This window comes from Coturnix japonica, chromosome 1 (assembly GCF_001577835.2).
Source record: "Coturnix japonica isolate 7356 chromosome 1, Coturnix japonica 2.1, whole genome shotgun sequence".
Classification (NCBI taxonomy): domain Eukaryota; kingdom Metazoa; phylum Chordata; class Aves; order Galliformes; family Phasianidae; genus Coturnix; species Coturnix japonica.
The window spans coordinates 69,327,170-69,355,110 of record NC_029516.1 but is presented as its reverse complement, the minus strand read 5'-3'; the positions used below and the strand labels follow the sequence as shown (position 1 = coordinate 69,355,110).

The 27,941-nt window shown below is 47.2% G+C and overlaps 2 protein-coding genes and 1 non-coding gene across 13 annotated transcripts; all 3 read left to right on the top strand.

The window, feature by feature from the left end:
* Nucleotides 1–43: 43 nt before the first annotated feature.
* Nucleotides 44–20,693, top strand: CHD4 (chromodomain helicase DNA binding protein 4). Of its 11 annotated transcripts, none has more exons than XM_015873253.1 (40): nt 44–135; nt 971–1,131; nt 3,067–3,194; nt 3,382–3,573; nt 3,962–4,080; nt 4,319–4,560; nt 4,646–4,773; nt 4,893–5,028; nt 5,441–5,622; nt 5,754–5,993; nt 6,613–6,816; nt 6,917–7,122; nt 7,388–7,519; nt 7,805–7,901; nt 8,272–8,463; nt 8,560–8,760; nt 9,600–9,737; nt 12,323–12,444; nt 12,557–12,730; nt 13,043–13,184; nt 13,621–13,752; nt 13,845–13,962; nt 14,176–14,300; nt 14,583–14,820; nt 14,977–15,149; nt 15,311–15,491; nt 15,592–15,678; nt 15,850–15,935; nt 16,016–16,149; nt 16,408–16,552; nt 16,739–16,904; nt 17,272–17,381; nt 17,561–17,693; nt 17,942–18,019; nt 18,141–18,278; nt 18,375–18,483; nt 18,803–18,935; nt 19,505–19,700; nt 19,817–19,960; nt 20,093–20,693. In XM_015873253.1, the coding sequence occupies exons 2-40, from the start codon at nt 1,035–1,037 to the stop codon at nt 20,152–20,154; spliced, it is 5,760 nt and encodes a 1,919-aa protein (XP_015728739.1). In that variant the 5' UTR covers nt 44–135; nt 971–1,034; the 3' UTR covers nt 20,155–20,693. The 11 variants fall into 11 exon arrangements, with proteins under 11 accessions (XP_015728739.1, XP_015728728.1, XP_015728718.1 ...); XM_015873242.1 differs by having other exon boundaries at nt 15,847–15,935; nt 17,564–17,693; XM_015873232.1 differs by having other exon boundaries at nt 15,847–15,935.
* On the top strand, nt 16,932–17,073 carry LOC116652825. The gene has a single exon (XR_004306044.1).
* Nucleotides 20,694–20,982: 289 nt separating the features above from the next.
* On the top strand, nt 20,983–27,339 carry NOP2 (NOP2 nucleolar protein). The gene is made up of 16 exons (XM_015873283.2): nt 20,983–21,156; nt 21,233–21,278; nt 21,361–21,425; nt 21,571–21,839; nt 22,111–22,154; nt 22,324–22,517; nt 22,883–23,082; nt 23,178–23,267; nt 23,347–23,434; nt 23,528–23,668; nt 23,847–23,986; nt 24,257–24,346; nt 24,627–24,749; nt 24,824–24,921; nt 25,013–25,143; nt 25,255–27,339. Exons 1-16 carry the CDS (start codon nt 21,051–21,053, stop codon nt 25,506–25,508), a joined length of 2,079 nt encoding a protein of 692 aa, XP_015728769.1. The 5' UTR covers nt 20,983–21,050; the 3' UTR covers nt 25,509–27,339.
* The last annotated feature ends 602 nt before the right edge of the window (nt 27,340–27,941 follow it).

The following is a 27,941-nucleotide window of genomic DNA, read 5'->3' as shown; positions in this document are numbered from 1 at the left end:
TTTTTTTTTTTTTCTTTTTTTTTTTTTTTTTTTTTTTTTTTTCCCCTCTCCCCCCTTTAAGAGGCGGTGCCGGGGCCGGAGCCATTTTCCCTTCAGCAGCGGCGGTAGCGGAGCGGAGCTGCCGTCTGGAGCCGGGTGAGGATCTGGGAGGGAACGAGGGCGGGCGCGGCCTCTCCGCCGTGCCTCGCGTTGTGCCCGCCGCCCCGCGGGCTCTCCCCGGTGCCTGTTCCCCCGGCCGCTTTTCGGTCGCGGCTCGACCCGGGACCGCGGCGGCCGCGGGACGCTGCCCGCCCCGCCTCCCGGCGCGGCCCCGACGAGCGGCCGCCCCGCCGTGCCCGGCCTTACCGTGCGGCCCCGGTGTGGAGCCGGCCCCGCGGAGAGCCGGACCCCCGCCGCCCGCCGGCCGGACTTTCCCGGCCCCGCCCCGCGCCCCCGCCGAGCCGTCCCCCGCCCTGCGGCCCCGCTGCGCTCCGGGCGGGGGAGCGGCCGTGGGGCCTTTTGTGTCGGTCCCGGGGGCAGCGCGGCGGGCGGCCCGCCAAGTTGGGTCGGGAGGGCTCCGCCGCCTTGCGGGACCGCCGGCCGCCGCCCTGACGGAACGCCGGGCGGCTCAAGGAGCCCGTGGGAAGGCCGGCTCCGCTCCCCGCCTTCTCCCAGGCGAAGGTAGAAATAACCTAGGGCGCTCATTCCGGTCTGGCACCGGCTGCGGGAGGCAGGAGGATGTTCCCTATAGGACAGCTGTTTTGGCTCCCTGTGAGGAATGAGTTGCTGACTCAGTTTAACGTCTGCTGTCTTAAAGCCTGCTTCATCACAACTCTGATGTGATACCTGCTGCCAGAGTACATGTTATCTGGCGGCTCCCGGTGTAATGAAATCATTAAGCTTTTTCTCCTGAATCCTTTTGGTTGCACTATTGCTTGGGAAACCGCGTTTTGCATCTGCTATAACTTTCTCTTAATTCTTTTCAATGAAGTACTGGCTTCACCGGCAGGAAGGCAGCACTTCTGTGAGCCTGGGCCTCCCCTGGTTCAGAGGATATGGCATCGGGCATCGGATCTCCGTCGCCATGCTCGGGGGGCAGTGATGACGATGAGATGGAGATCCTGTTGAACAACGCTATCCCCCAGCATCAAGGTATTGAGGGCCTGCAGGGCAAGCGTGCGAGGTGGGGTAATGCTTTCCTTGGGCTGGATATGTGGAATAAATGCTCTGTGAAGGAATGTCCCTTCAGCTAGGAGTTAATGTATGTTTTTGATCTTTACTATTGGAATCCCAGTTCCAAGTGTGAGGCTCGTGGCTTTGTGTCAGGTGGAGCAGACTTTGTTCCGAGATACCATAGGTTGTCAGTGGGGGCTCATGCTCTGGGAAGGAGTGAGCAGTCAGTGTTATGTCTTAATTTTGACCAAAATGTCTGAGTTTCATATTCCTGGATTGGGGGAGGTGGCTGTGTATGTGAAAGGGGAGGATGTCTGGCTGTTTCATCTGGGATCTCAGGCTTGCTGCTGTCCAGAGCAAACTGCCCTGGGCTCTTGCATGACCCACTTTTTCTTTGCCACACCCAATTATTGAGGCTTCTGGTGGCTCGTTTTCTGTACTGCCTACTCACCTTTGCTTTTCTCATAGTCTTTGTACCTTACCTTGTTGCCTTGTCCCTTTTGCTTGCATCCTCATCTGCATGAGACTGGAGTTAGAGCCCTGGGTACTCTGCTGTTTTGAATGTTATTGATGCGTGCACTAAGGAAGCCATAAGCATCGGGCTTCTCTGTTTCCTTGCAAAAAGAGGTTGTATGTATTCTGATGTGTTGGCCTGTTGAGTTTTCCCACCAAGACATGCCTGTTGTAGTGTTGTAATATCAAATGAGAAAACGTTACAAGTGGAGAGGCAAAATGTTGTGGAAGGCTTGGCTTTTTTTTAGGGTATTGACTTGAGCTGCATTTGGTACCTCTTAGGTAGAGGGGAGATGGTCATTAAGCCTTGTGAGGGAAGCCTTGTTGAGGAAAACAAACTGTTAAAATCACTGCAGACCTGAAAGCTTTAGGGAAAAGCATTGGAAGGGGTGGGATACTTAAGCTCTGAATTAGCTGGAGAAGGTGTGGAATCCCCATATGAGCTGGTGTTGCAGGACTATGTGAGCAAAGACTTGCTAATTAGTTGGCACGGTGGCAGGACTGCAAGACCCCAAATTCCGAGGGCTTTACTTCTGCTCTGTCTGCCTGCTGCAGCTACCTGACCTGAGGCTGCCTCCATCCTGCCCAGCTCCTGTGGTCAGGAGGCCATTTTCCCTTGGAGGGAGAAGGAGTGACTCTGGCTGTGTGCAATGGGCGGGGCGGCAGGGGAGAGCGAATGGCTGGGCTGCTCTCTGAGCCTGCCACAAAGGAAAGGGTTGCCCGGCTCTCCCTGGGGTTGGGAGAGGTAGGGGCACAGATGGAAGGGATGGTGATGGGGAGTTGGCTGCTTGTCCCTGCGCTGGGCGCTTGCTTGCTAGCTGCTGACAAAGAGGGAAGGGGTGGAGAGAAGGCTATATCAAGTCTGGATTAGAATTGAGTTGCTAAGTAGCGGCTTACCTATGGGGAGGACAAGTAGTGGCTTGCTCGACTGTGTTATGAATGTATTTTAATGTCTGTAAGCTGTAGGGTACTCTGTTCTGGTGAAAAGAAGAACACTTTTTTTATTCTGGAGGACTGAAACGTTATCTTCAGGTCTCAAACATACTTGCTAAATGTACTTGCTGCTTTAATTCCTTTAGTTATGGTAATCTACTCTGTGCCCTTCCCTCTTCTTATTCAGTTAGAGCAAACTTCTGGTCCCTAGGAACTGCTCAGTTGGGAGAAGGAATGTTGTGGAAGTGGGCCTTGTTGGAGAGAGGGTGTATGGTAGTACCTTGCCATATGATTAACTGTAAGTGTTGTGAACAGTAACAAGGTGTAAGCAATAATAGGGTGAGCAAGCTCTTCTGTGTTTGTAAGTATGTAGCAAGAAGTAGGCAGATTCAGGGATGTCTGTGAGAAGTATGCTGGGCTGTAGTGCATAGATGGGCTTTGAGTGAGATGTCACCTCTTCCCCTCCAGAGCATGAAGAAGAGCCAGAAGAAGATCTTCTGTCAGAGGCTGAGACACTCAAAATCAAAAAGAAAAAGAAGCCCAAGAAGCTAAAGGAACCCAAAGTACCCAAACTCAGCAAGCGTCAGAAGAAGGAGGTGAGGGAAAGAATGCCACAGATCATACTCTAAAATATGATTGCGTTGTGGTGAGGAGGCTTGCTTTGTTGACCTGTGACAGCAGTCCTCTATATGAATCCTTTAGAGCTTGGGAAGTGTGGCATTTAGTGCTTATCCAGGGTGTTTTCTCACAGCTGCCTGATCTTCTCTCTCCCTCCCTCCCCAGCTTGGGGACAGTTCTGGTGAGGGCAATGAGTTTGTGGAGGAAGAAGAGGAGGTTTTGCGCTCTGACAGCGAGGGCAGCGACTACACTCCTGGGAAGAAGAAAAAGAAGAAATTAGGGCCAAAGAAGGAAAAGAAAAGCAAAGCAAAACGCAAGGAGGAAGAAGAGGAGGAGGAGGAAGATGATGACTCCAAGGTGAGAAGCTAACCTGCTGGCTTACTGCTTATTTCCCAGTTCCATGTGGATTTGGGTTAGTAGTCTCAGACAGCACATGGAGTGGGGAACAATTTAATTTTTTTATCCTCTAAACAACCTGATGTGACTATTTCCCTTGTTGCATGCCTTCCTCTCTCCTACCTGAAATACATAAATATTGAATCCAAAGGATTTTCCTATCTGTGATGTTCTAGTGAGGCTGTATCCTATAGCAGTGACAAGAGGAGAGTGGCTGGTGGAAATCCGCCAGTCTTGACCCAGTGGGTCATCTGTATTTGGAAGATGTATGTATGATATAGATGTGTGGAAGTTCTCTCTTCTGGAATGCGTGCTTTTGCTCAAAGTGGCCATGATTCTCTTTGCACAGGAGCCAAAGTCATCTGCTCAGCTCCTGGAGGACTGGGGCATGGAGGATATTGATCATATCTTCACAGAGGAGGATTACCGTACTCTCACCAACTACAAAGCTTTCAGCCAGTTTGTCAGGTGAATTGCAAGTCTTGAGCATTTTGAAGGACTTTTGAAGAAGGGGTTAAAAAAAATCCAGAATCACAGAGCATTTGCATCCGTGCTGTGTGAGGGATGGAAGTAGAGCTTCAATGGCAGTTGAGATTGGAGACTAGAAAAGAATATAGTTTGAGAGAGAAGGACTGATGGCGGTGGGGGAAAGGGAAATGATCAAGAAACCGTTTTGATAACTCTTCTTCTCTTTAACTGTGTACAGACCACTTATTGCAGCCAAGAACCCTAAAATAGCTGTGTCGAAGATGATGATGGTACTGGGAGCCAAATGGAGGGAGTTTAGCACAAATAACCCCTTCAAGGGAAGTTCAGGTGCATCTGTGGCTGCTGCTGCTGCTGCAGCCGTTGCGGTAGTGGAGAGTATGGTGACAAATGTGGATGCTGTGCTGCCGCAGCCCCCTGTGGATGTGCCACTCAGAAAGGCCAAGACAAAGGAAGGCAAAGGTGAGATTAAAAGAAACCTGACAGGCTGTTAGTGAGTGATGTCAAGACAGTAATCCTTATGACTCACAGGCTTCTCTGTTCCCAGGACCCAATGCCCGGAGGAAGCCAAAGGGCAGTCCTCGTATTCCTGATATCAAGAAACCTAAAACAAAGAAAGTGGCACCTTTGAAAATCAAACTGGGAGGATTTGGTTCCAAGCGTAAAAGGTCATCGGTAAGTGACCCTCCTTCCTTGACATTCTGATGGCACACTAGAAATGCTGGGATCTGTGCATGATTGCTGTCCACAGCATGCATGCCTGAACAGCATAGCTTCCTTCTTACCTACGTCAGAGTGAAGACGATGACCTGGATGTGGAGTCAGACTTTGATGATGCCAGCATCAACAGCTACTCTGTTTCAGATGGATCTACAAGTCGCAGCAGCCGCAGTCGTAAAAAACTTAAAGCTGGAAAAAAGAAAAAGAAAGGTATTGCTCCACTGTCAGCTGGAGACAGAATTGCAGTTAAGCATGTAGAGAGATGAGAGGAATGTCTGTAGCATACTGAACAGCCTGCTTGAGGGAGGAAAATTAGTGGAAAAGACCCTGATAAACTATTTCTAGTAAGGAAAAGGTGCTCAGGAAATCTTTCCTCATCTTGGAAGAGGAGCAGATAGAATACTGAGTTTTTCTAGCCTAAGCTACACCTTTAAAATAATGAGTGCAAGGAAGCCCAAAGGCAGCTTTCTGCCCCGTTTACTACATGAATGCACTTAGAGTTTTGAATTCTGGACCTCTGTAACTACATAGGCTGTCAGTGCTGAGGGAAGAAGTTCTTCCTTGCTGTAGAAAGCCTTTATCTGTGCCTCGCACTGCTCTAACTCCTCTTCACCCCCTGCAGGTGAGGAGGACTCCACTGTGGCTGTGGATGGCTATGAGACTGATCACCAGGACTACTGTGAGGTGTGCCAGCAGGGAGGAGAAATCATACTGTGTGACACCTGTCCTCGTGCCTACCACATGGTTTGCCTGGACCCAGACATGGAGAAAGCCCCAGAGGGCAAATGGAGCTGCCCACACTGTGTGAGTCCTGGATTATCCCAAACTGTGCAAGTGATTGTGAAAGGAGGTGGGGGAGGTCGAGTGACTTTGCTGTTCTGTACAAATAAAGTTATGAACGTCAGTGTGACTTTTCTGCTTTCTTACTCCTGTAGGAAAAAGAGGGCATTCAGTGGGAAGCAAAGGAGGATAACTCTGAAGGTGAAGAGATCCTGGAAGATGTTGTGGGGGATGCTGAAGAGGAAGATGACCACCATATGGAGTTCTGTAGAGTCTGCAAGGATGGAGGAGAGCTGCTGTGCTGTGATGCGTGTCCTTCATCCTATCACATCCACTGTCTGAATCCCCCATTGCCAGAGATTCCCAATGGCGAGTGGCTGTGTCCTCGCTGCACTGTGAGTTTCTGCCACTACCATTCTTCTATTGTTAAAAGAAAGGATGAATCAAATTCTATTTAGTCGTAACATTTTCCTGGAAATATTAAGTATTTAGAGAAGACTACTGTATTTTATTTTTTTTTTTGTTATGTGTTGTGGTTGGATGTAACATGCAGCTTGGTTGCTTTTTCCTTTTGCTGGAGAGTGGGGAGGATGGGCTTATCACCATGTTAAAGCTCAATTTTCTTGGACTGTGTCCGTATGTAGAAGCAACCATATGAATGCAAGAAAACTGAGTGCTTATAATATTCTAAACCAGAGAGCTAAATGGCATTTGTGCTGCAATCTCTCTAATGCCAAGCCCTTTCTTAGTTGATGGTTGGGGGAAATTTCACGCTTACAAGATGCTATTGAAGTATTGTAAGTTGTTAGATGCATTCGTTAGATGATAAGGGCTTCTAAGATAATGAACAAAGTGCAGTTGGATTCAGAGCATGTCCCTCTGCCGGACTAATAGTTTTGCAGGAAAACTGTTAGTTAGCAGCTAAATGAAGAATAGAACTGTGTCTCTTTGCTCCTCAACACTTGATGTTTAGAATACTAGTAGTCTGACGTAACAAGCTCTCTACCTTTTCAGTGCCCAGCTCTGAAAGGAAAGGTTCAGAAGATCTTGATCTGGAAATGGGGTCAGCCCCCGGTTGGCCCTGCACCACCACGTCCACCTGATGCAGATCCTAATGCTCCTCCCCCTAAGCCTCTGGAGGGTCGACCTGAAAGGCAGTTCTTTGTCAAATGGCAGGGCATGTCCTACTGGCACTGCTCGTGGGTGTCAGAGTTGCAGGTGAGTTTAAGGCTCTTAACCCTATTATAAGGGCTGTTAGGTCTTTCTGTAGATAGCTGCAGAGAGATTCTTACAATCTAACTTTCTGTCCTAAATCCAGCTGGAGCTGCACTGTCAGGTAATGTTTCGAAATTACCAACGCAAGAATGATATGGATGAGCCACCTTCAGGGGACTTTGGAGGGGAAGAGGAGAAAAGTCGTAAGAGAAAAAACAAGGACCCCAAATACGCTGAAATGGAGGAGCGCTTCTATCGATATGGGATCAAACCGGAGTGGATGATGATCCATAGAATCCTTAATCATAGGTAGGGGAAGGAGCAAAAATGGTTTTGTTGTGTTTCTCTCATCAAAATACCGGTCCCAGTGGAAGAGCAGGACAGTTGTTGATGGTAGCTATAGAGGTGATGAACTGAAGCGTGAGAGGGGGAAGTGGGAGTTCTGTTTATGGCAAATATTGTTTCTGTAGCTTCTTTAAAGGATCCTTTTCTCCTTTCCCATGTGAATGGAATGAGCAAATGCTATCTTTTAGCTGTGCTTAACGCTTTTCGTGTTTCTTTTTCTTCCCCTCAGTGTGGATAAGAAGGGGAACGTTCATTATTTGATTAAATGGAGAGACCTACCCTATGACCAGGCATCGTGGGAAAGTGAGGATGTGGATATCCAAGATTATGACCTTTTCAAGCAAGCCTACTGGAATCACAGGTAGGAGAAATATCAAGATAATGTTCTTTTCCCTTGAGGAAGATATTTGAGTGTCAGTACCTAGTACTGACTAGTGTAGAGATAGCAAGGAAGCATCTTGTTGTTGACTCCTTATTCCTTTGATCAGAGGCCTTATGCCTCTCCACCAGTTCATGAAGTTTCTAGCTCTGTTCTCTTGAGTGTATTTGGATTGCCTGATTTCCCCACTGTTCTTTGCGATAGTTTTCCCTTGGTCTGTTACAAAAGCTGTTCCATTTTTGTATTCATGGGACTGTCGCCTCACAGGGAGCTGATGAGGGGTGAAGAAGGAAGGCCTGGTAAGAAGCTAAAGAAAGTGAAGATGCGGAAACTGGAAAGGCCTCCTGAAACTCCCACAGTAGATGTAAGTTGTTGTTTAATGCTTAGGCACCATCTGATACTACTGGTTAATTTGAGCGGGGCTGGGACTTGTAGGGTAAAATAGGGAACTTGAATGGTGAGGAGCACATGGCTTACGCTTTCTTCCTGGCCCAAAAAATGGATAGGTTATAGAACCTTCTGATTGAGACCCATCTTGTCCATTGGAATGAGGCTGGCTGGCTCTTGGTGGAAGATTTGGGCACTGTCTGTCTGGTTAGGGATTTGGCACTAGGAGTAATCTGTTTTCTGTGGAATGTAAATCTGCAGTATGTGAGTGACTGGGGGAGGGGAGGAGTCTTGGTAGTTCCATAGCTAAGGTGAATGATCTCAACTCTTCTTTCTTTCCGATGTAGCCAACAGTGAAGTATGACCGGCAGCCGGAGTACCTTGATGTAACAGGGGGAACCTTGCATCCTTACCAACTGGAAGGACTGAACTGGCTGCGATTCTCTTGGGCCCAGGGCACAGATACGATCCTGGCTGATGAGATGGGACTGGGGAAGACTGTGCAGACCATTGTGTTCTTGTATTCTTTATACAAGGAGGTGAGGCAAAATGTTGCTAGGAGAATGCTACCTGGGGAGATTAATGCATCCGTTCACTCAGGCAGCATCTAATGCTCTTACTGATTCTGATCATAGGGCCACTCAAAGGGACCCTTCTTGGTGAGTGCCCCCCTCTCCACGATCATCAACTGGGAACGAGAGTTTGAGATGTGGGCGCCAGATATGTATGTAGTGACCTATGTTGGGGACAAAGACAGTCGAGCAATCATCCGTGAGAACGAGTTTACTTTTGAGGACAATGCCATACGTGGAGGCAAAAAAGCATCTAGAATGAAGGTAATGCAAACCTGAACTGGAAGAGGAGATGCACTGGAATGGCTTTCAGCAGCTGAGATTCAAGTGCTCTGAAGTCTGTGGGAGCCGATACTTTTGGTTCCAAGGGGAAATACCTGCATGCTGATTACTAGTGGATATTTTGTTAGGCTCCTACTGTAGACTGCTTTTAAGCATTCCTAGCAGTCTAAACTGTTACAGTACTGGAGAATGAGATTCAACTAAGGCAATACTGACCATAGATAAGTCCTCTTGTTCTGCTGAATCTGTCAGGTTGTGCATCATACTTCCTACAGAATTGCCAGCCTGTGTAAATATGACCTCATATAGACCTGATGGAGGTATTTTTTAATAGAACTCAGTCTTGATAGTTTTTTTGTTTTGTTTTTTTTTTTTAAAGGTAGGAACTAACATTTTCTCAGTAGGATTAAATACAACTGCTTGTTTTCCTTTACTTTAAATGCAGGAACTACTGACAGTAACCTACTTGTTCTTGGATAAGCTATTTATCCTGTAAGAATTAGCATTTTGATGAGACACTCTATTCCTGGTCTCTTTCCATAACATGCCTCTATTTGCTGCTTAATTTTGTTGTGAGAACTGGCAGCTATGCTGAGGTAGCAGGAGGTTGAGGAGACTTACACGTGTAAGACAAATAATAAGAGAATGAAAAACTAGAATGTGTTGGGTAGTATTTTGGATCTTGTGACAGAAAACTGTGGGTGTGAAAAACTGATTTGATGTGCTGTTTGGCTACGGCTTGTTGGGGCGACTTGGAGAGACTCTGTATCGCCTTTGTCCTCTGACATTCCCTCATGTCATTACTATGTTTTCCTCTGCAGAAGGAGGCAGCTGTGAAGTTCCACGTCCTTCTCACTTCTTATGAGTTGATCACAATTGATATGGCCATACTGGGTTCTATTGACTGGGCATGTCTCATTGTGGATGAAGCTCATCGACTGAAGAACAATCAGTCTAAGGTACAGGAAAGCATAGGTAATAAGGTCTATAGGCATTGCATATGTTGCAGAAGGTGTTTGGAGGACTAGATAGCTGATCCTGAACGAGTAAGTTTGTCTGCTAGATCTTAGTCATGTGTTCAGTAGCAAATTTAATGCATTTTGGGGAGGGGGGGGGAGGGGAGGGAGTGGCTTGAAGAGGAACAACCTTCAATATTTTAAACAGAAGAGAAAAATCTTTCATTTGGATATTGATTATCATTGGCAATAACTTCAATAGTATGTTTCATTAGTAAAAATAACTTCCCCTCTGGGTGAACAGGCAATTGATGTATACTAGAAAACAGAAAAACCTGGGTGTTGCCATTCTCGGAAATGGGCTTCTCTGGAAGTAGGACACATCTAGATCACCTCTGTTCTGAAAGGGCTAATCATATTGAGTATAGAGAAAGCTGCATGGGTTGCAGTTATTCTGCTTCCAGAGGAATCTTGCCTTCTGCATTCTTCTAGCTCTGTAACACAGCTAATTAGATGTTACAGAAATGGGAGAAGTGGGCAGGAGTGTTGAACAATGCCTGGGTAAATGCTGAAAGCCATACAGCTGTTTTCATATGAGGCTGCACCTTTACCAGGCTTGTTTTAATTCAGTAGAATTGACTGTACTTTCTTAATCCAACTCCTCCCTAAGCTCTTGTGTTTTAAATCTGTATTGATTGTCTGTCTTCAGCTACGTTCTAGGGCTTAGTACGCTAAAAGCAGCTGCTAATGAAAATCTGTTTTTTTTAGTTTCTTGCAGATTGTAAGACTAAGTTGCCTCTGTGTAGGGGATGAGAGGGGAACGGGAAGGAGAAAATTTAGCTTTAGCTCTTCAGATCTGAGTGTGGTATCTTGTGATATCTCTTATCAGCTGTGCTTGCAGTCCAGTTTTGAGATATTTTTACTGTAGGCACTGAGATTAGGTGCTGTTCTGTGCTTAGAATTGGAATTACTGGGAGCAGTACCAAATGCTTACTGTTCATACTCATTTTCATGAACTAAAAGAGGATATAAAGGCTCGGTGCTACACTATGGCTAAGAAACAATGGTTATCCACCAAGACAGTTAAATTTACCTTTTTCTAGAGGAGTTTTTTATCCCTTAAGGACAGCTTTAGGTATTTGTATGCAAGACAGCTCTTGGCAGTGTTGGTTATCTGCCAAATAGTGTTTTTTGCAGTTACAGTGAGTAATTCCCATATTTTATTCCAAGATAAGAATGTTGTTGGCTATAACTACATAGAACAATTCTAATGGAAGGCACTAGAAGAAATCCTTCTGGTATGATAAACCAAAATAAGTGGTAGTATATTTCTTCTAATATTTGTCACCTAGTACGAGAGCTGCTCCAAAAGTAATGCCTCCTATTTTATTATGTTGGCCCATGACATTAAATGTGGATCTTAATGATATGACAGTAGAGGTTTAATCATCTACCAGTATTGATAGATTTTGTTGCTGTGCGGCAGATGGAAGCAAAGGAGTAGTCTGACAAAATGGCACCTGACATGAAAGAGCATTTGAAGCAAAGGTGTTGCTGAATTCCTCCACGTGGACAAAATGGCACCCATTGACATCCACTGATGCTTGCTGAATGCTGAGCAGTGGATGTGAGCACAGTGAGGCAGAGGGTAGCATGTTTCAGTGCTGGTGACAGTGATGTTGAAGACAAGCCACATTCTAGACAGCCACGTACTGCTGGCAAAATGAGTGTGGAGTGCAGGTTTTTGTTCATCACTGGTGAAAATGCGTAGCTAATGGTGGTGACTAACATGGAAAAAAAATAGCATTTGGAAGCTAAGAACTTGCTCTGTAAAATAATACCGTTGTGCTCTTTGTATCTGTTGTAGTTTCCATGGAAATAAATAGGAGGCGTTACTTCTGGAGCAACCTACATACAAGCTACTCTCATTCAGTTTGACATTGTGTCGTGTTAAGTATAAAAAATAAGTCCATAAATAAATTACTACTTTATTGTCACTTTGTGCTAGTGAACATTGTATACTTGTGCTTTTCAGTTCAGTACCATAACTGCTCGCTGGCTTTGTCTAGAATTACTTCATTGTTGTGAGAGCTAGCACAAATTACTTTAAGGATATATTGGCAAACCCTTGACTCTCTCTCCTCTGCTTGTTCAGAACTCTGGAATGCTGCCAGAATTGATATGAATAGGAAGAGTGACTTAGTTATTTCTAGAAGTCTTGAGGCAGAGAAGTAAAAATGTAGAATGCTAATTTAGGAGGAAAAGTACATAGTATAGCAATGTGGAAATGATCATTGGTTTGAAAGCTTGTAACTTAAAAAAAGGAACCTTTTAGTACCTGGTGACTTATAGGACCTGTCACAGTCATGTTTCAATTATGCAGAACAGTGATGCGAATGAGATCAGTCTAGTGATGCAGATTGGAATGGCAACTACTAGGAGCACTTGTCCAAATAGCTGATGGGGAATCTAAATCAAACTGTAGCTTGCTTTTTTTTTTTTTTTTTAAGGGTATTTTTTAGTAGGACTATGACTTCTTTGCTCATGTTGGGTTTTTTTTCATTCCTTCCCTGCTCTCTACTTTACAGTTTTTCCGTGTGCTGAATGGTTATTCCCTCCAGCATAAGCTGCTGCTTACTGGGACTCCGCTCCAGAACAACCTGGAAGAGCTCTTCCACCTGCTCAACTTCCTGACACCAGAGAGATTCCAGTAAGCCTTGCAATGAAAATCCAGGCCAAACTTGCCTGTCTTGTCACTCCTATCCCCCTGGTTTTGTTTGGGTTTTTGTGGTGGCTTTTGCTTAGTGTCTGTTTCTCCACAGTAACTTGGAGGGCTTCTTAGAAGAGTTTGCAGATATTGCCAAGGAAGATCAGATCAAGAAGCTACACGACATGCTGGGCCCACACATGCTGAGACGCCTCAAAGCCGATGTTTTCAAGAACATGCCATCTAAGACTGAGCTTATTGTCAGAGTGGAGTTGAGTCCTATGCAGAAGTGAGTGTGAGGCTGGAGTGATCACCAGCTGTTGAACTACTTCTGTTTTGTTCTGCAGTTCCAAAGAGGGTGTTGAAGTAGACTCATCCTCACTGTAGGGCTTTCTGCACAGTGGATGGGAGGGAGATTTTGAGTCCCCACAGAGGGGAGGAGTAATCCTGTAATAGAGGGATGAAAAGAATAGTAACTGCCACTGGCAGAGCAGTCTAGGTAGCTGACAGGTAATGCCAGGAACCGTTCAGACATGAGCAAGTGTATGTTAGTTATTCCTGTGAGAGGTGTTTGAGTTTTTGTTTTCTTTGTTATTTTCAGGAAATACTATAAATATATTTTGACACGGAACTTTGAGGCACTGAATGCACGTGGTGGTGGTAACCAAGTTTCATTACTCAACGTTGTTATGGATCTGAAGAAGTGCTGTAACCACCCCTACCTCTTTCCTGTGGCTGCTATGGTATGTCCTGCTGCTGACTTATTCTTACGTAGATGAATTCCCAGCTGGCTGCTACTGGGGAGCCATTGAGCTCCCTGTGAAGTTTAGGAGACATTCTCTTTTCTGTTCTTATGCTTCTGTCTATTTTTGTTTTTCTTTGTGTTAATCTTGTGAACTGGAAGTCCTCTCCTTTTCCAGTATCTTTATTTTTTGAGTTGGAGTTATCTTGTGACCTATGCAGAATGGTGGAGACAGAGTAGGGACTGAATTAGGAAGAGGATATCTAGGAGATGAACAGAGAAAATGCGTGGGGTAATGCTGTTTTGTATGAGCAGTGCTACGCATTGCATCCAGTTAACTCGAGCGAGTCAGCTTCTGATGAACACAGGAAAGAACTAATGTCAAGGTACATATGTATTCTAACAGTTTTCTTTCCTGCCCCACTCTTTCTTTTCAGGAAGCTCCAAAAATGCCAAATGGCATGTATGATGGTAGTGCTCTTATTCGAGCATCTGGGAAGTTGTTGCTGCTCCAGAAGATGTTAAAGAATCTCAAGGAAGGAGGTCACAGAGTGCTCATATTCTCTCAGGTATGCAGGAGGTTCTGTTTGTGAGGAAGGGAGCCTGTTCTGATGTCTCCTTGTTCCTCACTTTTTTGTGTGTGGTATTTTTTGCTATACAGATGACTAAAATGTTAGACCTTCTGGAAGACTTTCTGGAGCATGAAGGGTACAAATATGAGCGGATTGATGGAGGAATTACAGGAAACATGCGTCAAGAGGCTATTGATCGCTTTAATGGTAAGGTTTCTCCTCCTTCACATACAATATGAAAATGGCTGTCTTGTATGTGCTGAGTGGTCAATATAGGATTAAATGTAGCCTGCCTTCCATTGCTGTCCTGGAATCTAAAGTTAGCAGTGATTCTCCTGAGATTATGTGGGTTGAGTAAAAATCCTCACTTGAGTGATGTGCTCTCGCTTGATTAATTTTGTTATCTCCTTTTTCTCCAAGCTCCTGGTGCTCAGCAGTTCTGCTTTCTACTTTCAACTCGAGCTGGGGGTCTTGGTATTAACTTAGCCACAGCAGATACTGTGATTATCTATGATTCAGACTGGAACCCGCACAACGATATCCAGGTGAGTTTGAGTGAGATCACTTGCTATGGAGCCCTCGTAAGGAAGAGAGACATGAATGTGTCAGGAGTGGTGAAGGAATGTGACTTCCTTCTAGAAACATGCAAAACTGGAGTAGTGAGGATGGGCTGAAGTGGGAAGTAAACTAGTGGAGTGTTCTCATCTTAACTAATGTTAAGAGCAAATATGAATGTAACTGGGAAACTTCTCTGGAGGTAGGTGGGATGTAGCAGACTGATGCTTATGTAGCTCCAGACTGTTCTGAGCACATCTTTCTTTTTCTAGGCCTTCAGCCGTGCTCACAGAATTGGACAGAACAAGAAAGTAATGATATACCGCTTTGTGACAAGAGCATCAGTGGAGGAGCGCATCACTCAAGTGGCCAAGAAGAAAATGATGTTAACTCATCTGGTAGTGAGACCAGGGTTGGGATCCAAGACAGGCTCAATGTCCAAACAAGAACTTGATGACATTCTCAAATTTGGCACTGAAGAGCTCTTCAAGGATGAGGCTACTGAGGGGGGTGAGTGTTTGAAAGTGATAATGGAGGAGGTGGGGAGGACTGGAGCTGTGTTTTAGCAAGAGACTATAGTTACACTGCTCATCTAGGTCTGAGTGCCATGTCCTTTCCTGGTCCCTTAAGATCCGTGTGACAAAATGTCTATGCTCCCTTCCTTAGGGGATAACAAAGAAGGTGAGGATAGCAGTGTTATCCACTATGATGACAAAGCGATTGAGCGTCTGTTGGATCGGAACCAGGATGAGACAGAAGATACAGAACTTCAGGGCATGAACGAGTATCTCAGCTCCTTTAAAGTGGCCCAGTATGTGGTCCGTGAAGAGGAGATGGGGGTGAGTATGAGGTGTAGATCAACTAGAGTTTTCTGTTGGCTGATGTTCAGTTAAGCACTGTTGCTTTTAGGGACGAGCAGAGCATGTATCTGCTCGAACACTGAGGTTTGGAACATAGGGTTCCTGATTTTTTCTTTTTATTTCTCACCTCTGTGTGGCAGGAGGAAGAAGAAGTGGAACGTGAGATCATCAAACAAGAGGAGTCAGTGGATCCCGATTACTGGGAGAAACTGCTCCGCCACCATTATGAGCAGCAACAGGAGGATCTGGCTAGGAATCTGGGCAAGGGCAAACGTATTCGCAAGCAAGTTAACTACAATGATGGCTCGCAGGAGGATAGAGGTATAAACCTGGGGGAATTTGAGGGGAAATGGGTGTAAGTATGTGTTACTGGAAGAATAACAGAGTAGTGTCTCAGGCTCACGTGCTGTTTTTCTTTCAGACTGGCAAGATGACCAGTCAGATAATCAGTCAGACTATTCAGTTGCTTCTGAAGAAGGAGATGAGGACTTTGATGAGAGATCTGAAGGTAAGCTCTGGTGAAGGCAGGATTCCTGTTTCACTTTCTATGTGCAAAAACATCTGGGACTTGATTTGGATTCTCGGTACACTTTGTGATGCCCTTCTGCAAGGGAAATATTCATGCAGCAATATACTGTGCATTGTCTGTCCTCTTCAGCTGCATTTCTCTCTCCAGCAGCTCGTCGGCCTAGCCGCAAAGGCCTGAGAAATGATAAGGATAAGCCCCTGCCTCCTTTGCTTGCCCGAGTGGGAGGGAACATTGAGGTAAGCAGTACCAGGATAGACCTTTGCATTCAAGCTACCTCTGCAAGGCGCTTCACATATCTTCCTTTCTCTTACTCTAGGTCTTGGGTTTCAATGCCCGCCAGAGAAAAGCCTTTCTCAATGCTATCATGCGCTATGGAATGCCACCTCAGGATGCATTCACCACTCAGTGGCTTGTTCGGGACCTCCGCGGCAAGTCAGAGAAAGAGTTCAAGTAAGTATATTAGATAGGGATAGAAATGGACGACATCTAGCCCCTTTAAGGGAATTCTAAAACTATGGAATCATTAAGGTTGGAAAAGACTACTAAGGTCATCTAGTCCAACTGTTGGCCTGTCACCACCACACCCATTAACTGTGTTCTGAAGTGCCACATCGTCCTTTTCTTGAAAATCTCCAGGGCTGTTCACTTGTTTCTGGGTGGTGTTTTTTATCTTTATTTATCTAACTGCTTGTTTCTCAACTGTGCCAGGGCCTATGTCTCACTGTTCATGCGCCATTTATGTGAACCTGGAGCTGATGGTGCAGAGACATTTGCAGATGGGGTCCCACGGGAAGGTCTTTCTCGCCAACATGTCCTTACTCGCATTGGGGTCATGTCACTTATACGCAAAAAGGTGAGTACATGGCAGAGCAATGCAACCTTCCCTCTCCATACAACTTCTCTAGTCACTGAGATGCTGAACTAGAGAGTTCTCTCTTCTTCACATGTTTCTTTGTGTGTCAATCTGTAACTTTTGATTTGAGGATGAGTGTTTATATGACTCCTCCAGCTGACACATCTTTCTCTCCCTCTCATGCAGGTGCAGGAATTTGAGCATGTGAATGGCCGCTGGAGTATGCCAGAACTGGCAGAGATAGAGGAGAACAAGAAACTTTCTCAGCCAAGCTCGCCCTCTCCCAAAACACCAACTCCTTCAACACCAGGGGATACTCAGCCAAATACACCTGCCCCTGTTCCTCCTCCTGGTGAGAGCTTCCCCATTGAACACTCCTGTGTCCTGACCTCATCCTGGCTCTTCCCCTCACCGGACCTGTGGTGGTGGGGTCTGGGGGTGGACACAGATCAACTTACCCTCTCAAGTTAGGAGGGTTGCTTGAAGATGTTTGCAAACCCTTAAAGGCAAGAGAGGACATCAGTGAAAATAAGTACCCTGTGTTTGCGGTTGGTAGGAAGTCTGTGGGTTCATCTTGAGCGATGTTGTTCCTGCTTGAATGGGCATTTTCTCTAGGAGCAAAGATATGTGCATGTTTACAGTGGGGGAAACACTTCACTGATGGCTTCTTTTCTTTTTTTTTTTATCTGATATGCCGCTCTGGGGTGGGGAATACACAGAAGAGGGAATAAAGGCAGAAGAAGGAGCCAGTAACAAGGAACAAGGAGAGTCTGCTGAGCCAGAGAAAGAACTCAGTGCCTCTGCTAATGACACAGAGGTCCCTATGGAGGTGGGTATTGGGATGCTAGTTTGCCTCATGCAGTTGCAAATGTCTCTACTTAGAGATGATTCTCCTCATGTTCTCACAATCAGTGTGTAATAGTTTTGTGCGGATTTGCTTTCCAAACTGGTTTGACTGTCTTGTTTGCATACGCTGCGTTGTTTCACTGCTCATTGATCTGTCCTCAGCAGTGTGCCCAGCCTACGGAGGCAGCACCACAGGAAGCAAAATCCCCAGTGAATTCCACAGAAACAGATGAGAAGAAAGAAGAACCAGAGGTGAAGGAAAGAACAGATGAGCCAATGGAAGTGGAAAACAAAGGTATCTCTAGAGAGGTTGTTTAATACCTTGAACACAAACAGCTGAACAAAAAATGAACACCAGTATCCTCCTAAAGATGCAACTTCTTTGCCTGTGTTTTCACCTTATAGAAGCAGACATAAATGGATAACTGGTGGAGACTGTTCCATGACTTTGAGCAGGGAGTCAGGGAACACCTTGGTTTCATTGACTGAGGAACAAAAGCTTGAGCTCATAGTTACATCTCATACTCCCTTTCTCTCTTGCAGCTGATGTGGAGAAGGCAGAAGACAGAGCACCTACTGAGAATACCTCTGACCCCCCTGTAATCACCTTGGATGAGAAAGGTGAGTCGTGATAATTCCATTCCTGATTCCCTTCATGACTCCCTCTCCTGCAAGGACTTCCTGTAGGTCCAACTTGCTATGCTATCTGCCATGTTCTTTCTAATGACTTCTGTGCACGCAGATGAGAAAAAGGATGATGATAAGAGAGACGTGGTGATGCTGCAGAACGGAGAGATGCTGAAAGAGTCAGTAGATGAAAGGCACAAAAAGGCAGTAAAGCAACGGTTCATGTTCAACATAGCTGATGGTGGCTTCACAGGTATGTGAAATCTTTTTATATTTTAACTCATTTATATTCTCCTGTTCTCGTTCATGAGGTAACTTTCCATTATTTTTGTGTATCTTGCCTGTCCAGAATTACACTCCCTGTGGCAGAACGAAGAGCGGGCCGCAACTGTCACAAAGAAGACATATGAGATCTGGCATCGGCGTCATGACTACTGGCTGCTTGCTGGAATTATCAAGTATCCTTGCCCTGAGAAACCAGTTCTCTCCCCCTGTGCTTTAAATCTTGTTGTGAAGGTGACCGTTTGGGGCCTGACTGGAACGCGTTCAGAGAGAGAGTGCTTTTTATCATTCAGTAGAGTGAAAGAAATGATGGGAGGAGGGTTTTAGTGTCGGTGTAATTAAGACCTAGCAGGAAATAGTTCTCATTCCTCTTTCTTGGCCCCTGTTCCTCCCCTCTTTGTGTCCCCTTCCCTGACCCCCTCAAAAACTGTCTGCCTGGACTGTGTATTCCCATGTTCTCACTGCCTTTGTTTGCCTGAGCTCATCCCATCTCAGTCATGGCTATGCCCGTTGGCAAGATATTCAGAATGATCCGCGTTACGCCATCCTCAATGAGCCCTTCAAGGGAGAGATGAACAGGGGTAACTTCCTGGAAATAAAGAACAAATTCTTGGCAAGGAGATTCAAGGTAAGGCACCTTCATTGTGACAAATGCCCTTCAGCAAGATGAGCTTTTAAGAACAAGATGGCTGCCAACCCAAGTTAGGCCATGTAATTCTGAGTCTCGGAACTAAACATCAGTGTAGTTTGGCCAGTCAGCTCTGCTACAATAGAATTCAAATTGATTTCTTCAGAGGACTCTGACATGTTTAACAGTTTCTCTTGAATTCTTCCTCTTTGGTTGGATACTTCTCAGGTTCACTGGGGGAAAAAAAAGCTTCATCTCCTGTGCTTCATGCAGAAAGATCAAAGATTTACTTCAGAAATCCTTTAAGAAGGCAGAGGAATATGAATCTGTTCACAGCACTTTAGACTGGTCATAAGTTGGTTGATTTTCTTGTATACAGAGCCTGGCTTAATGAAGCTCTTTGTTTCTCAATATTTAGACCAAGCTAAACAGAAGATGGTGAAAGGAGTTTCAGGGTTCCACCTTGTGACAGACAATGACTAGATCAGGAAGACTGTGGTGGGGTTGGAGAGGGACATCCAAGCAGGCAACTGCTGGAGGACTTCTCACATGACTGCCCCCTCTTGCAGCTCCTGGAGCAGGCCCTGGTGATTGAGGAGCAGCTGCGGCGAGCTGCCTATCTGAATATGTCAGAAGACCCCTCTCATCCTTCAATGGCTCTGAACACACGTTTTGCAGAGGTGGAGTGCCTGGCCGAGAGTCACCAGCATCTATCCAAGGAGTCAATGGCTGGGAATAAGCCTGCCAACGCCGTGCTGCACAAAGGTGATGTTATGGGCTAAGCAAGAGTGGATGTGTTGAGCATCTTGTGCACCACACATGGGGAAGACCTTCTTTTTCCTCCTTCCTCTGCCCTGAATCCATGTCCCTTTCTCTTCTAGTTCTGAAGCAGCTCGAGGAGCTTCTGAGTGACATGAAGGCTGACGTGACACGCTTGCCTGCCACTATTGCCCGTATCCCGCCGGTGGCAGTGCGCCTGCAGATGTCGGAACGCAACATCCTCAGCAGGCTCGCCAACCGCAGCAGTGAGCCCCCTCCACCGCCCCCTCCCCAACAAGTATGTGCCCTCCCTGCTCTGCAGGCGGGGGTGTCTCGGGGCTATGTGGGGAAATAGCCCCCATACTACAGAGCCTAGCGGCTGTTCTCTCGCCCTACAGGTGGCGCAGCAGCAGTGAGTCTCCAGCCCGGTGCCGTCAATCTTTTGGCCAAGCCGAAGTGACCCTCCCCGCCCCACCCCTTCACACTCTGCCCCTCTGCCTGACATTCCTGACCGGGTGCCGTTTCTTCGTGGAAGCTGCCGTGCGAGTCTCTGGGAGGAGGGAGAACCTCCTTCCATTACGGCCAGCCCACCGGAGCGAGGAGTGTGCTGAGGAGAGAGGGGGACGGATGGATGATGGACTCTGTACATAGTGACTGAAGGCCGCGGTGCCATGGCTGTTACATGGAGAACCTGGCTGCGTTGCTCGCTGCCTCCGCCTGGAATTCCACGTTTTCAGTTTTGTAACTTTCTTTTTGGGTTTGTTTACCGATGTGACCGCACAGGCGAGATGAAGCAGAAGCCAGGACAGAGACAAAGCTACCTCCATCGAGATCCTTTTTAATACAGAAACTGACGGGACTTGTCCGCTCATTAAGCAGCTCGGAGAGGAGAAAATAAAGTGAAAAAAAAAAACAACAAAAAAACACAACAAAAAGCAAAAGGACAAAAGCAGAGCAAAATCTTGGTAGAACTGAAAAATAAAGTTTCCTTGTATTTTACTTTGAGGTTTCTGTGCAGCACTGATTCTCTCTAGGCCTGAATCCTCCTGCTTTGCCTTGGGCTGGGCTGTGAGAGGCCCTGCCGTCTCTCGTGCCGGCCCACAGAATCACAGAATGACCCAGGTTGGAAGGGACCTCAAGGATCATGTAGTTCCAACCCCCCTGCCTGGCAGGGCCACCAAACATACACATTTACTAGACGAGGTTGCCCAGGGCCCCGTCCAACCTGGTCAACGTGGCCCGTGACGTTCCGCCCCGCAGCCAATACCGGGCCGGGGGCGGGTCGGCGGACGAGCGCGTGCGCGGCAGGGGTTGGCCCGCACGTGGGTTGTTGGCGGTGCCGGCTGTACCGGAGCCATGGGGCGGAAGCTGGACCCGACTAAGAAGGAGAAGCGCGGCCCCGGGCGCAAGGCCCGCAAGCAGCGGGGGGCCGAGGTGGAGCTGGCCCGCTTCCTGCCGCCCGGTAAGTGCGGCCCGTGGCGGCCCGGGGCCTTGGCGCTGCCTCGGGGCCTGTCTGAGTGCCCGTTGTGTTTCTGCAGAGGAGGAGGCCGGCCGCAAGAAGCTGTCCAGCCACGCGCGGAGGAGGTGAGCGAGGGCGGCCCGGCCCGGTGCGGGGGTCCCAACCGGGGCGGCTCTGAGGTCTCACGGTCGCTTCCCTCCGCTGCAGGGCCGCCAAGAGACGGCTGGGGGTGACGGGGCGGACGGCACCGGGAGGAGGGCGGCGGCCCGCGGGTGAGTGCCGGGCACAGCGCGCTGCGGTGCGCCGCGATGCGCTGTGTGCTCAGCTGCGCCGCACCACCCTGCCCTCAGACGGGGAGCGGGGCCTGCGGTGGGACGGCTGCTCCTGGTTACCTTGTGACCTATTGTGCCCCCGCAGTTAAAGAGCAGGGGGACACTGAGGAGGAGGGTAGTCCTGTAAAGACACTGGGACGGGCCCCTCAGCGCCAGGCTGGCTTCAAGGACGATAATGCAAAATGGCTGACCCCGGCCAAAGGCAAGAAGAGCATCTCCAAGAGAAGCAGCGTGGAGTTATCCAGCAATGGAGAGGTGGAAGAGGACAGCTGGGAGATGGAGGAAGAGGAGGAGGATGGGAGCAGCGAGGAGCTGATGGATGACTACGGTGCTTCATCCTCTGAGGAGGAAGAAGTAAGAACTATTTGGCTTTGATTCCACAAGGCATCCTTAGCTTTTCTGTCTGCGGGGGCCCAGCAGGCTTGGGAGAGAAGGGCAGCATGACCATGGGAGCGGGGTGTGAGGTGCTGGAGGGCCTTCCTCACCCCACCAGAGCAAATTCAGGTTTGGGAGCTGGACCCGGTAAAATACCATTGTAAACAGAGCAGAAACATTTTATAGGGGGCAGAAGGCAAGGGGGGCACCCAATGGCATTGTTTCATTAACCTTCTCCTTCTCTGTTTAGTTGCTGCCCATTGAGAAAGCTGCCCGGAAGCAAAAGGCTGACAAGTGAGTATTTGTCTACACTGTAAGTTAGTAGAGCCTTTCCTGGATGGGTGAGAAGCCCAAATTGCTTCTGTTCTTTTTCATTCTCTTCTACCAGTAAGGCAATAATTGTGAAGCATCTGTGCAACACTGTTTGGTGTGAAATGTCCCTTCTTTTCTTTATCATGTTTAGCGGAGATCTCAGCGAAGATGATAGTGAGGAGGATGAGCTGGCTGAGGATGATAGTGGGGAGGATGAGGAGGATGAGGAGGAGACCAGCAGGCAGAAAACAGGACAGAAGGAAAAAGAAAATGCAGATCTGCAGCTCAACCTGGAGATAGATGAAGAATTCAAACTGCCAACTGCTGAACAGATGGAGAAAGAGAATATCCTTTTCACCTGTAACATCTGTGAGCTACGTATAGGCAGCAGTATGGAGCTTGAGTACAATTAAGAGCTTTGTTTTAGTTTGATCACGAGTATCATTTTAGCACAAGTGCCCTTGTCATCTTTTATCTTTTTTACCCCTACTTATTTAAAGTAACTAAGTATTTTTATTTTCTTTGGTTTTTTCCCCTTTGTGAGCTTTTCTGCCCAGCTCTGTCCTTTGAATCCTGTTTCTACCGAGCTCTGTTGGAAGTGTAAATACTGAGCTTTGGTGATTCAGGACTCGTGCACGACTGGCTGTGTGTATGAAGGATTTACTGTACGACTTTATGCACTGTGTATGATCCCTTAATGGCCTTTCTACCTGCTGAGCCACCAGACCTGCATGTCATTCACCAGCGCATCAAGAGCAACATGGAGGTGCTGCAGGACTTTGGGGTGAAGCGGGAGGAAGGACGCTCACGACAAGAGTACCTTGCGCTGTTGCGCCGGGATATGGCTGCTTACTATTCCTACAGTGACTTCTTGCTCAAGATGCTTATGGATATCTTCCCGCTCCCTGAGGTAAGGTCCTGCCCACTCTGTGTCTTGGCTGACTGATCAGAATTTGGCAACCTCCCTACTTCATTTTTACCTTCTTCCTTTTGCTTTCTATTTAGCTTATTAACTTCTTGGAAGCCAATGAGGTTCCCCGTCCCGTGACTATTCGCACCAACACGCTCAAGACACGGCGACGGGACCTGGCACAGGTGAGCAGAAACCTGTGGCAGTCTTGTGTGCTGCCCATCACACCAGGTTGTGACTCAACCCCATCTCCTTGTCTTGCAGGCACTCATCAACCGTGGTGTGAATCTCGACCCCTTGGGGAAGTGGTCAAAAACTGGACTTGTTATTTATGACTCCTCCGTGCCCATTGGTGAGATCACCCTTCCCGTTACAAGGCTTAACTGATCTTCCCTCTGCTCCCTTTATTTCATTTGTTGTTGTTTGTTTTTCCATTCCTGTTCAGGTGCCACCCCTGAATACCTAGCTGGACACTACATGCTGCAAGGAGCTTCCAGTCTCCTCCCTGTAATGGCTCTGGCTCCACAGGAGAATGAGCGCATCCTGGATATGTGCTGCGCCCCGGGTGGCAAAACCACCTACATAGGTACCACCCTGTAGCCATGGAGGGAAGCTCAGAGGGGATGCTCTTAGAATTGATCAGTTTCTGCTGGTCTGTGTAGAAGGGGGAAATGGAATGGGATTGAATTCAGGGAATGGTGTCTATCTGGGTCAAAGCATTGGAGACTTTTAGTCCCTTGCTGATGTATTTTGCCTCCTGGCAGCTCAACTTATGAAGAATACGGGGATGATCGTGGCCAATGACAGAAATGCTGAGCGGCTGCGTAGTGTGGTGGGGAATTTACATCGGCTGGGTGTCACCAACACAGTAGTGAGTAACTGCGACGGACGCCAGTTCCCCAAGGTATGTTTCTGTCTGCTCTGAAGTTCTTACCATCCTTACCCAGAGCCGTTGTGTTCTCCCTTTAGCAAAATATGCTCTGTGAAGTCACTTGTCATAGAAAGATAAGCAGAGCTACTGGGAATTGTGCTTGTTACTTGGTGTGAAAACAGGAAGGTAGACGGGAAAGAATGAGCTATCTCCTGCCTTCCCAGTCATGTTTCCATTTTTAGTGTCAGTCTTGTTCTTGGTCCCCAACCACGAGCATAACTTTAAATTCATGTCTGCCTATAGGTACTTGGAGGGTTTGACCGTGTCTTGCTGGATGCTCCCTGTAGCGGAACAGGTGTCATTTCTAAGGATCCTGCTATCAAAACCAATAAGGTGAGTGATGAGTACAGATGCCAGATGGGGGACCACATGTGAGTCATGAGAGGATGGATGATTCTACCATCCTGTGACTTCAGGGCAACTGCATACTTGATAGACCTCTGTAGAAGGGAAATGGGTTTTTGTGCTCTTGCCTATTTTCTGTGTTAGTTCTGCAGAAAAATCCAGTCCCGTATCTTGTCCCTTGTTCTGTTACCTCTCCATTCACAACAGTTTCAGAGGCCTGGGGTACTTCCCTGTGTCTCTGACCCTTTAACCTGTCTTTTACTAACAGGATGAGAAAGACATCCAGCGCTGCGCTCACCTGCAGAAGGAGCTGCTTCTCAGTGCTATAGATTCAGTCAATGCCACCTCAGAGACAGGGGGCTACATTGTCTACTGCACATGCTCCATTACAGTAAGTCTGTGCTCTGCCGCGGTTATCTCTTTAGGGATGGTGAGTATTGGGTCCTAACATATAATCTCTGGTAGGTGGAAGAGAACGAGTGGGTTGTGGATTATGCCCTGAAGAAGCGCAATGTTCGTTTGGTGGCCACAGGACTGGACTTTGGCAAGGAAGGCTTCACCAGGTGCGTGCTAGGTCACAGGCTGCACAGGTGGCTCTGTTCCTTGATGCCAGGGTTTCAGCAGAAGCATTTTTCACCCCACTTCCTCTTCCAGGTTCAGGGACCGTCGTTTCCATCCCTCTCTTAAGTCTACACGGCGTTTCTATCCCCACACACATAATATGGATGGGTTCTTCATTGCTAAGCTAAAGAAATTCTCCAATGCCATCCCCAAGACGCAGAAAGGTAAACCTAGGACAGAAGCTCTGCTGAGCTGCCCAAGCCTACTCTCACAGGCTGCTTCCCATGCAGAAACCACATGGGTTCTTCCTACAGCACTCTTCTGTTTTGTTTCAGATGAAGAGCCTGCCGTGGAGGCAGCAAATCCACCCACTGGCCCGGAGACAGTCATGGAGCCTCAGGCAAAAAAGAAGAAACTTGAGGGGTCAAAAGTTGCCGAAGAACAGAAGAAGCCACAGCCTACTTTGAAGAAGAGACATTCTTTGCAGGGTCAGAGGAGGCCCTTGAAGGCTGTCCGGGCTTCTAACCATAAGTCACATGCTCAAGTCCCTAACAGAAAGAAGCATAGGGTGAAACAGAAAGGACAGTGAGAGAAACTGCTTTTCCAGGTGTTGTTTCCCTCCTAAAGGAGCAAAGGCTGGGGCTGTCCTGGCTGTGTTGTGTATTGTGGTGTCCTTCCTGCTCTTTGCATATAATCACTGCAGTACTGAGCACCCAGGACAGCCATAGCCCCTTTTACTCCTTTCCTTCCTCTGCATCAAGGACCGACACACAACTCATTAAAAGTTTTATACTTTTGCTCAAACCTTGTCTTTTCCCTTGAGTACTGAATGCAGAATTTTGCCATGTCCCCCTACTGCTTTGCAACTGAACTCCCTTCCACTCTTCTGATGTCCTGACATTTTCAGTGTTCATTCTTGCCGCTGTTGTCACTTTCTGTGAGTGTGTGATTGTTCTCTGTTCTTCCCTGTGCTTGTCACAGGACCACAGCATGGCTCAGGTTGACATGGACCTCTGGGTTCACCTGGTCTTACTCCCATGCTCAAGCAGGGATGCATCCACGTGTGTTTTGAAGATCCCTAAAGGGGAGACTGCATAAACTCTTTGAGCAGTTCTGATGCTCCGTTAATTGGCCTCCATCCATCTCTTGGTTCTTGGCCTTCCAGATTGCAACTGCAATTCCTGCTGGTCCTGGTGCTGTGCAGTCATACTCTTTTTGCTCACTCAGATGTCGTTACTTTTTTCTTGTGACAAAGCAAGCAGTAATTTCTATTTCTGTGTCCGTACTCTGGTTGAGTTTGTGATCTTGTGGAATATGGGCCTGGCAAAGAGCAGTTAGGAATGGTGGCCTTCTGCAATGGAGTGGTGGCATTGGAGGACAAAGGAAATCAAGTGATTACATTTACCTGGACTTCTGCAACGCCACTGACATGGTCTCACACCACATCCTTATCTCTAAGTTGAAGATACGGATTTGAAGGGTGGAGTAACCAGTGGATAATGAATTGTTTAGAATGTCACTGCTAGGAGGTTGTGGTCAATGGCTCTATGTCCAAGTGGAGGTCAATGATGAGTGGTGTTCCTCAGGGGTCTGTCTTGGGACTGGTTGTCTTCAGCATCTTTGTCAATGACAGACAGTGGGATTGAGTGTACCCTCAGTGAGTGTGCTGAAGACACCAAGCTGAGTGATGCAGTTGACACAATCAACTGCTCAAAAAGTGAGCACTCATAACCTAGTGAGGTTTAACAAGGCCAAGTGCAAGGTGTAGCACTCAAGGCAATCCCAGATATGTATACAGACTGGGAGAAGAACTCATTGAGAACAGCCCTGTGGAGAAGGACTTGGTGGTTCTAGCAAAGGAAAAGCTCGATGCGAGCCAACAGTGTGTATGTGCAGCCTAGAGGGCCAATTGCATCCTGGGCTATGTCAAAAGAGGGGTGTCTAGAAAGGACAGGGAGGTGGTTGTCCCCATCTGCCCTGCCCCTGTGAGGCCCTATCTGGAGTACTGTGTCCAAGCCTGGGGACTCCAGTACAAGAAAAACATGGAGCTGTTGGAGCGGGTCCAGAGGAGGCCACAAAGATGATCAAAGGCCTGCAGCACCCCTCCTATAAAGAAAGACTGAGGGAGATAGCCCAGCTGGTGGGTGCAGCACTTAGCTGGACAAGTCCAATAAACACAGAGTTTCCTTGAGACTAGTCTCTGCTATTTACTCCACCTCTCCATTTTCTCAAGTTCATTTCTTCCTGGCTTATCTTGATACATCCTTTTCTCCACATTTGATTCCTCTGATCCTTCCCATCAAAATCCCATAGCAAGTTTTGCTCTCATACTCCTGGAGTAATTACATAATCATGTAATAATTTTTACAAGACTCAACAGTTCTCAAACACCCCATAATAAATGTTCTTCTGAAACCTCATCATCATCTCAGTTTTCTTATCAGTTATGAAGCTTCTGGCTGAACCTTTTCAAGGATGCATTTGTGTGGTTCAGTCTGTCAGCGTCTCGGGGGTTCTGGTCTTTGTTATAGCCTCTGCTAACCTCTGCTTTTAATTTATTACATCTCTGCTTCTTCTAGGATGGGGGTGTTTTACATTTTCTGTTGACTAGCTGCTAGCCAGACACCCTTGCAGATGGAAACTACTTTTTCCTGTGCTTCACAGCAAATCATGAAGCCTGTGAATGCACCTCACTGAGTGTCTCACTCCAAGTTCATGTGGTGAAGTCTCTGGGTTGTCTGACATATGGGACCCTGGACTTTCCCAGTGTCTTTCATTGATTAATTTTCAATCAATGCTAGGCACTGATATGAAAAGAATTATTAAATCGAAAAGCAGAGAAAATTGCCTCCTCGTATGAAATAACGCTTCTTCAGTTCTGCATTTCAAGTGTCCCCTATTAAGGGAACAACAAAAGAAAAAAGGATTGTAGAACTGTGTCCCATCCCTGGAGGTGTTCAAGTCCCAGCTGGACGGGGCCCTAGGCTGCTTGATCTGAGGGTGGCAGACCTACTCATGGGCT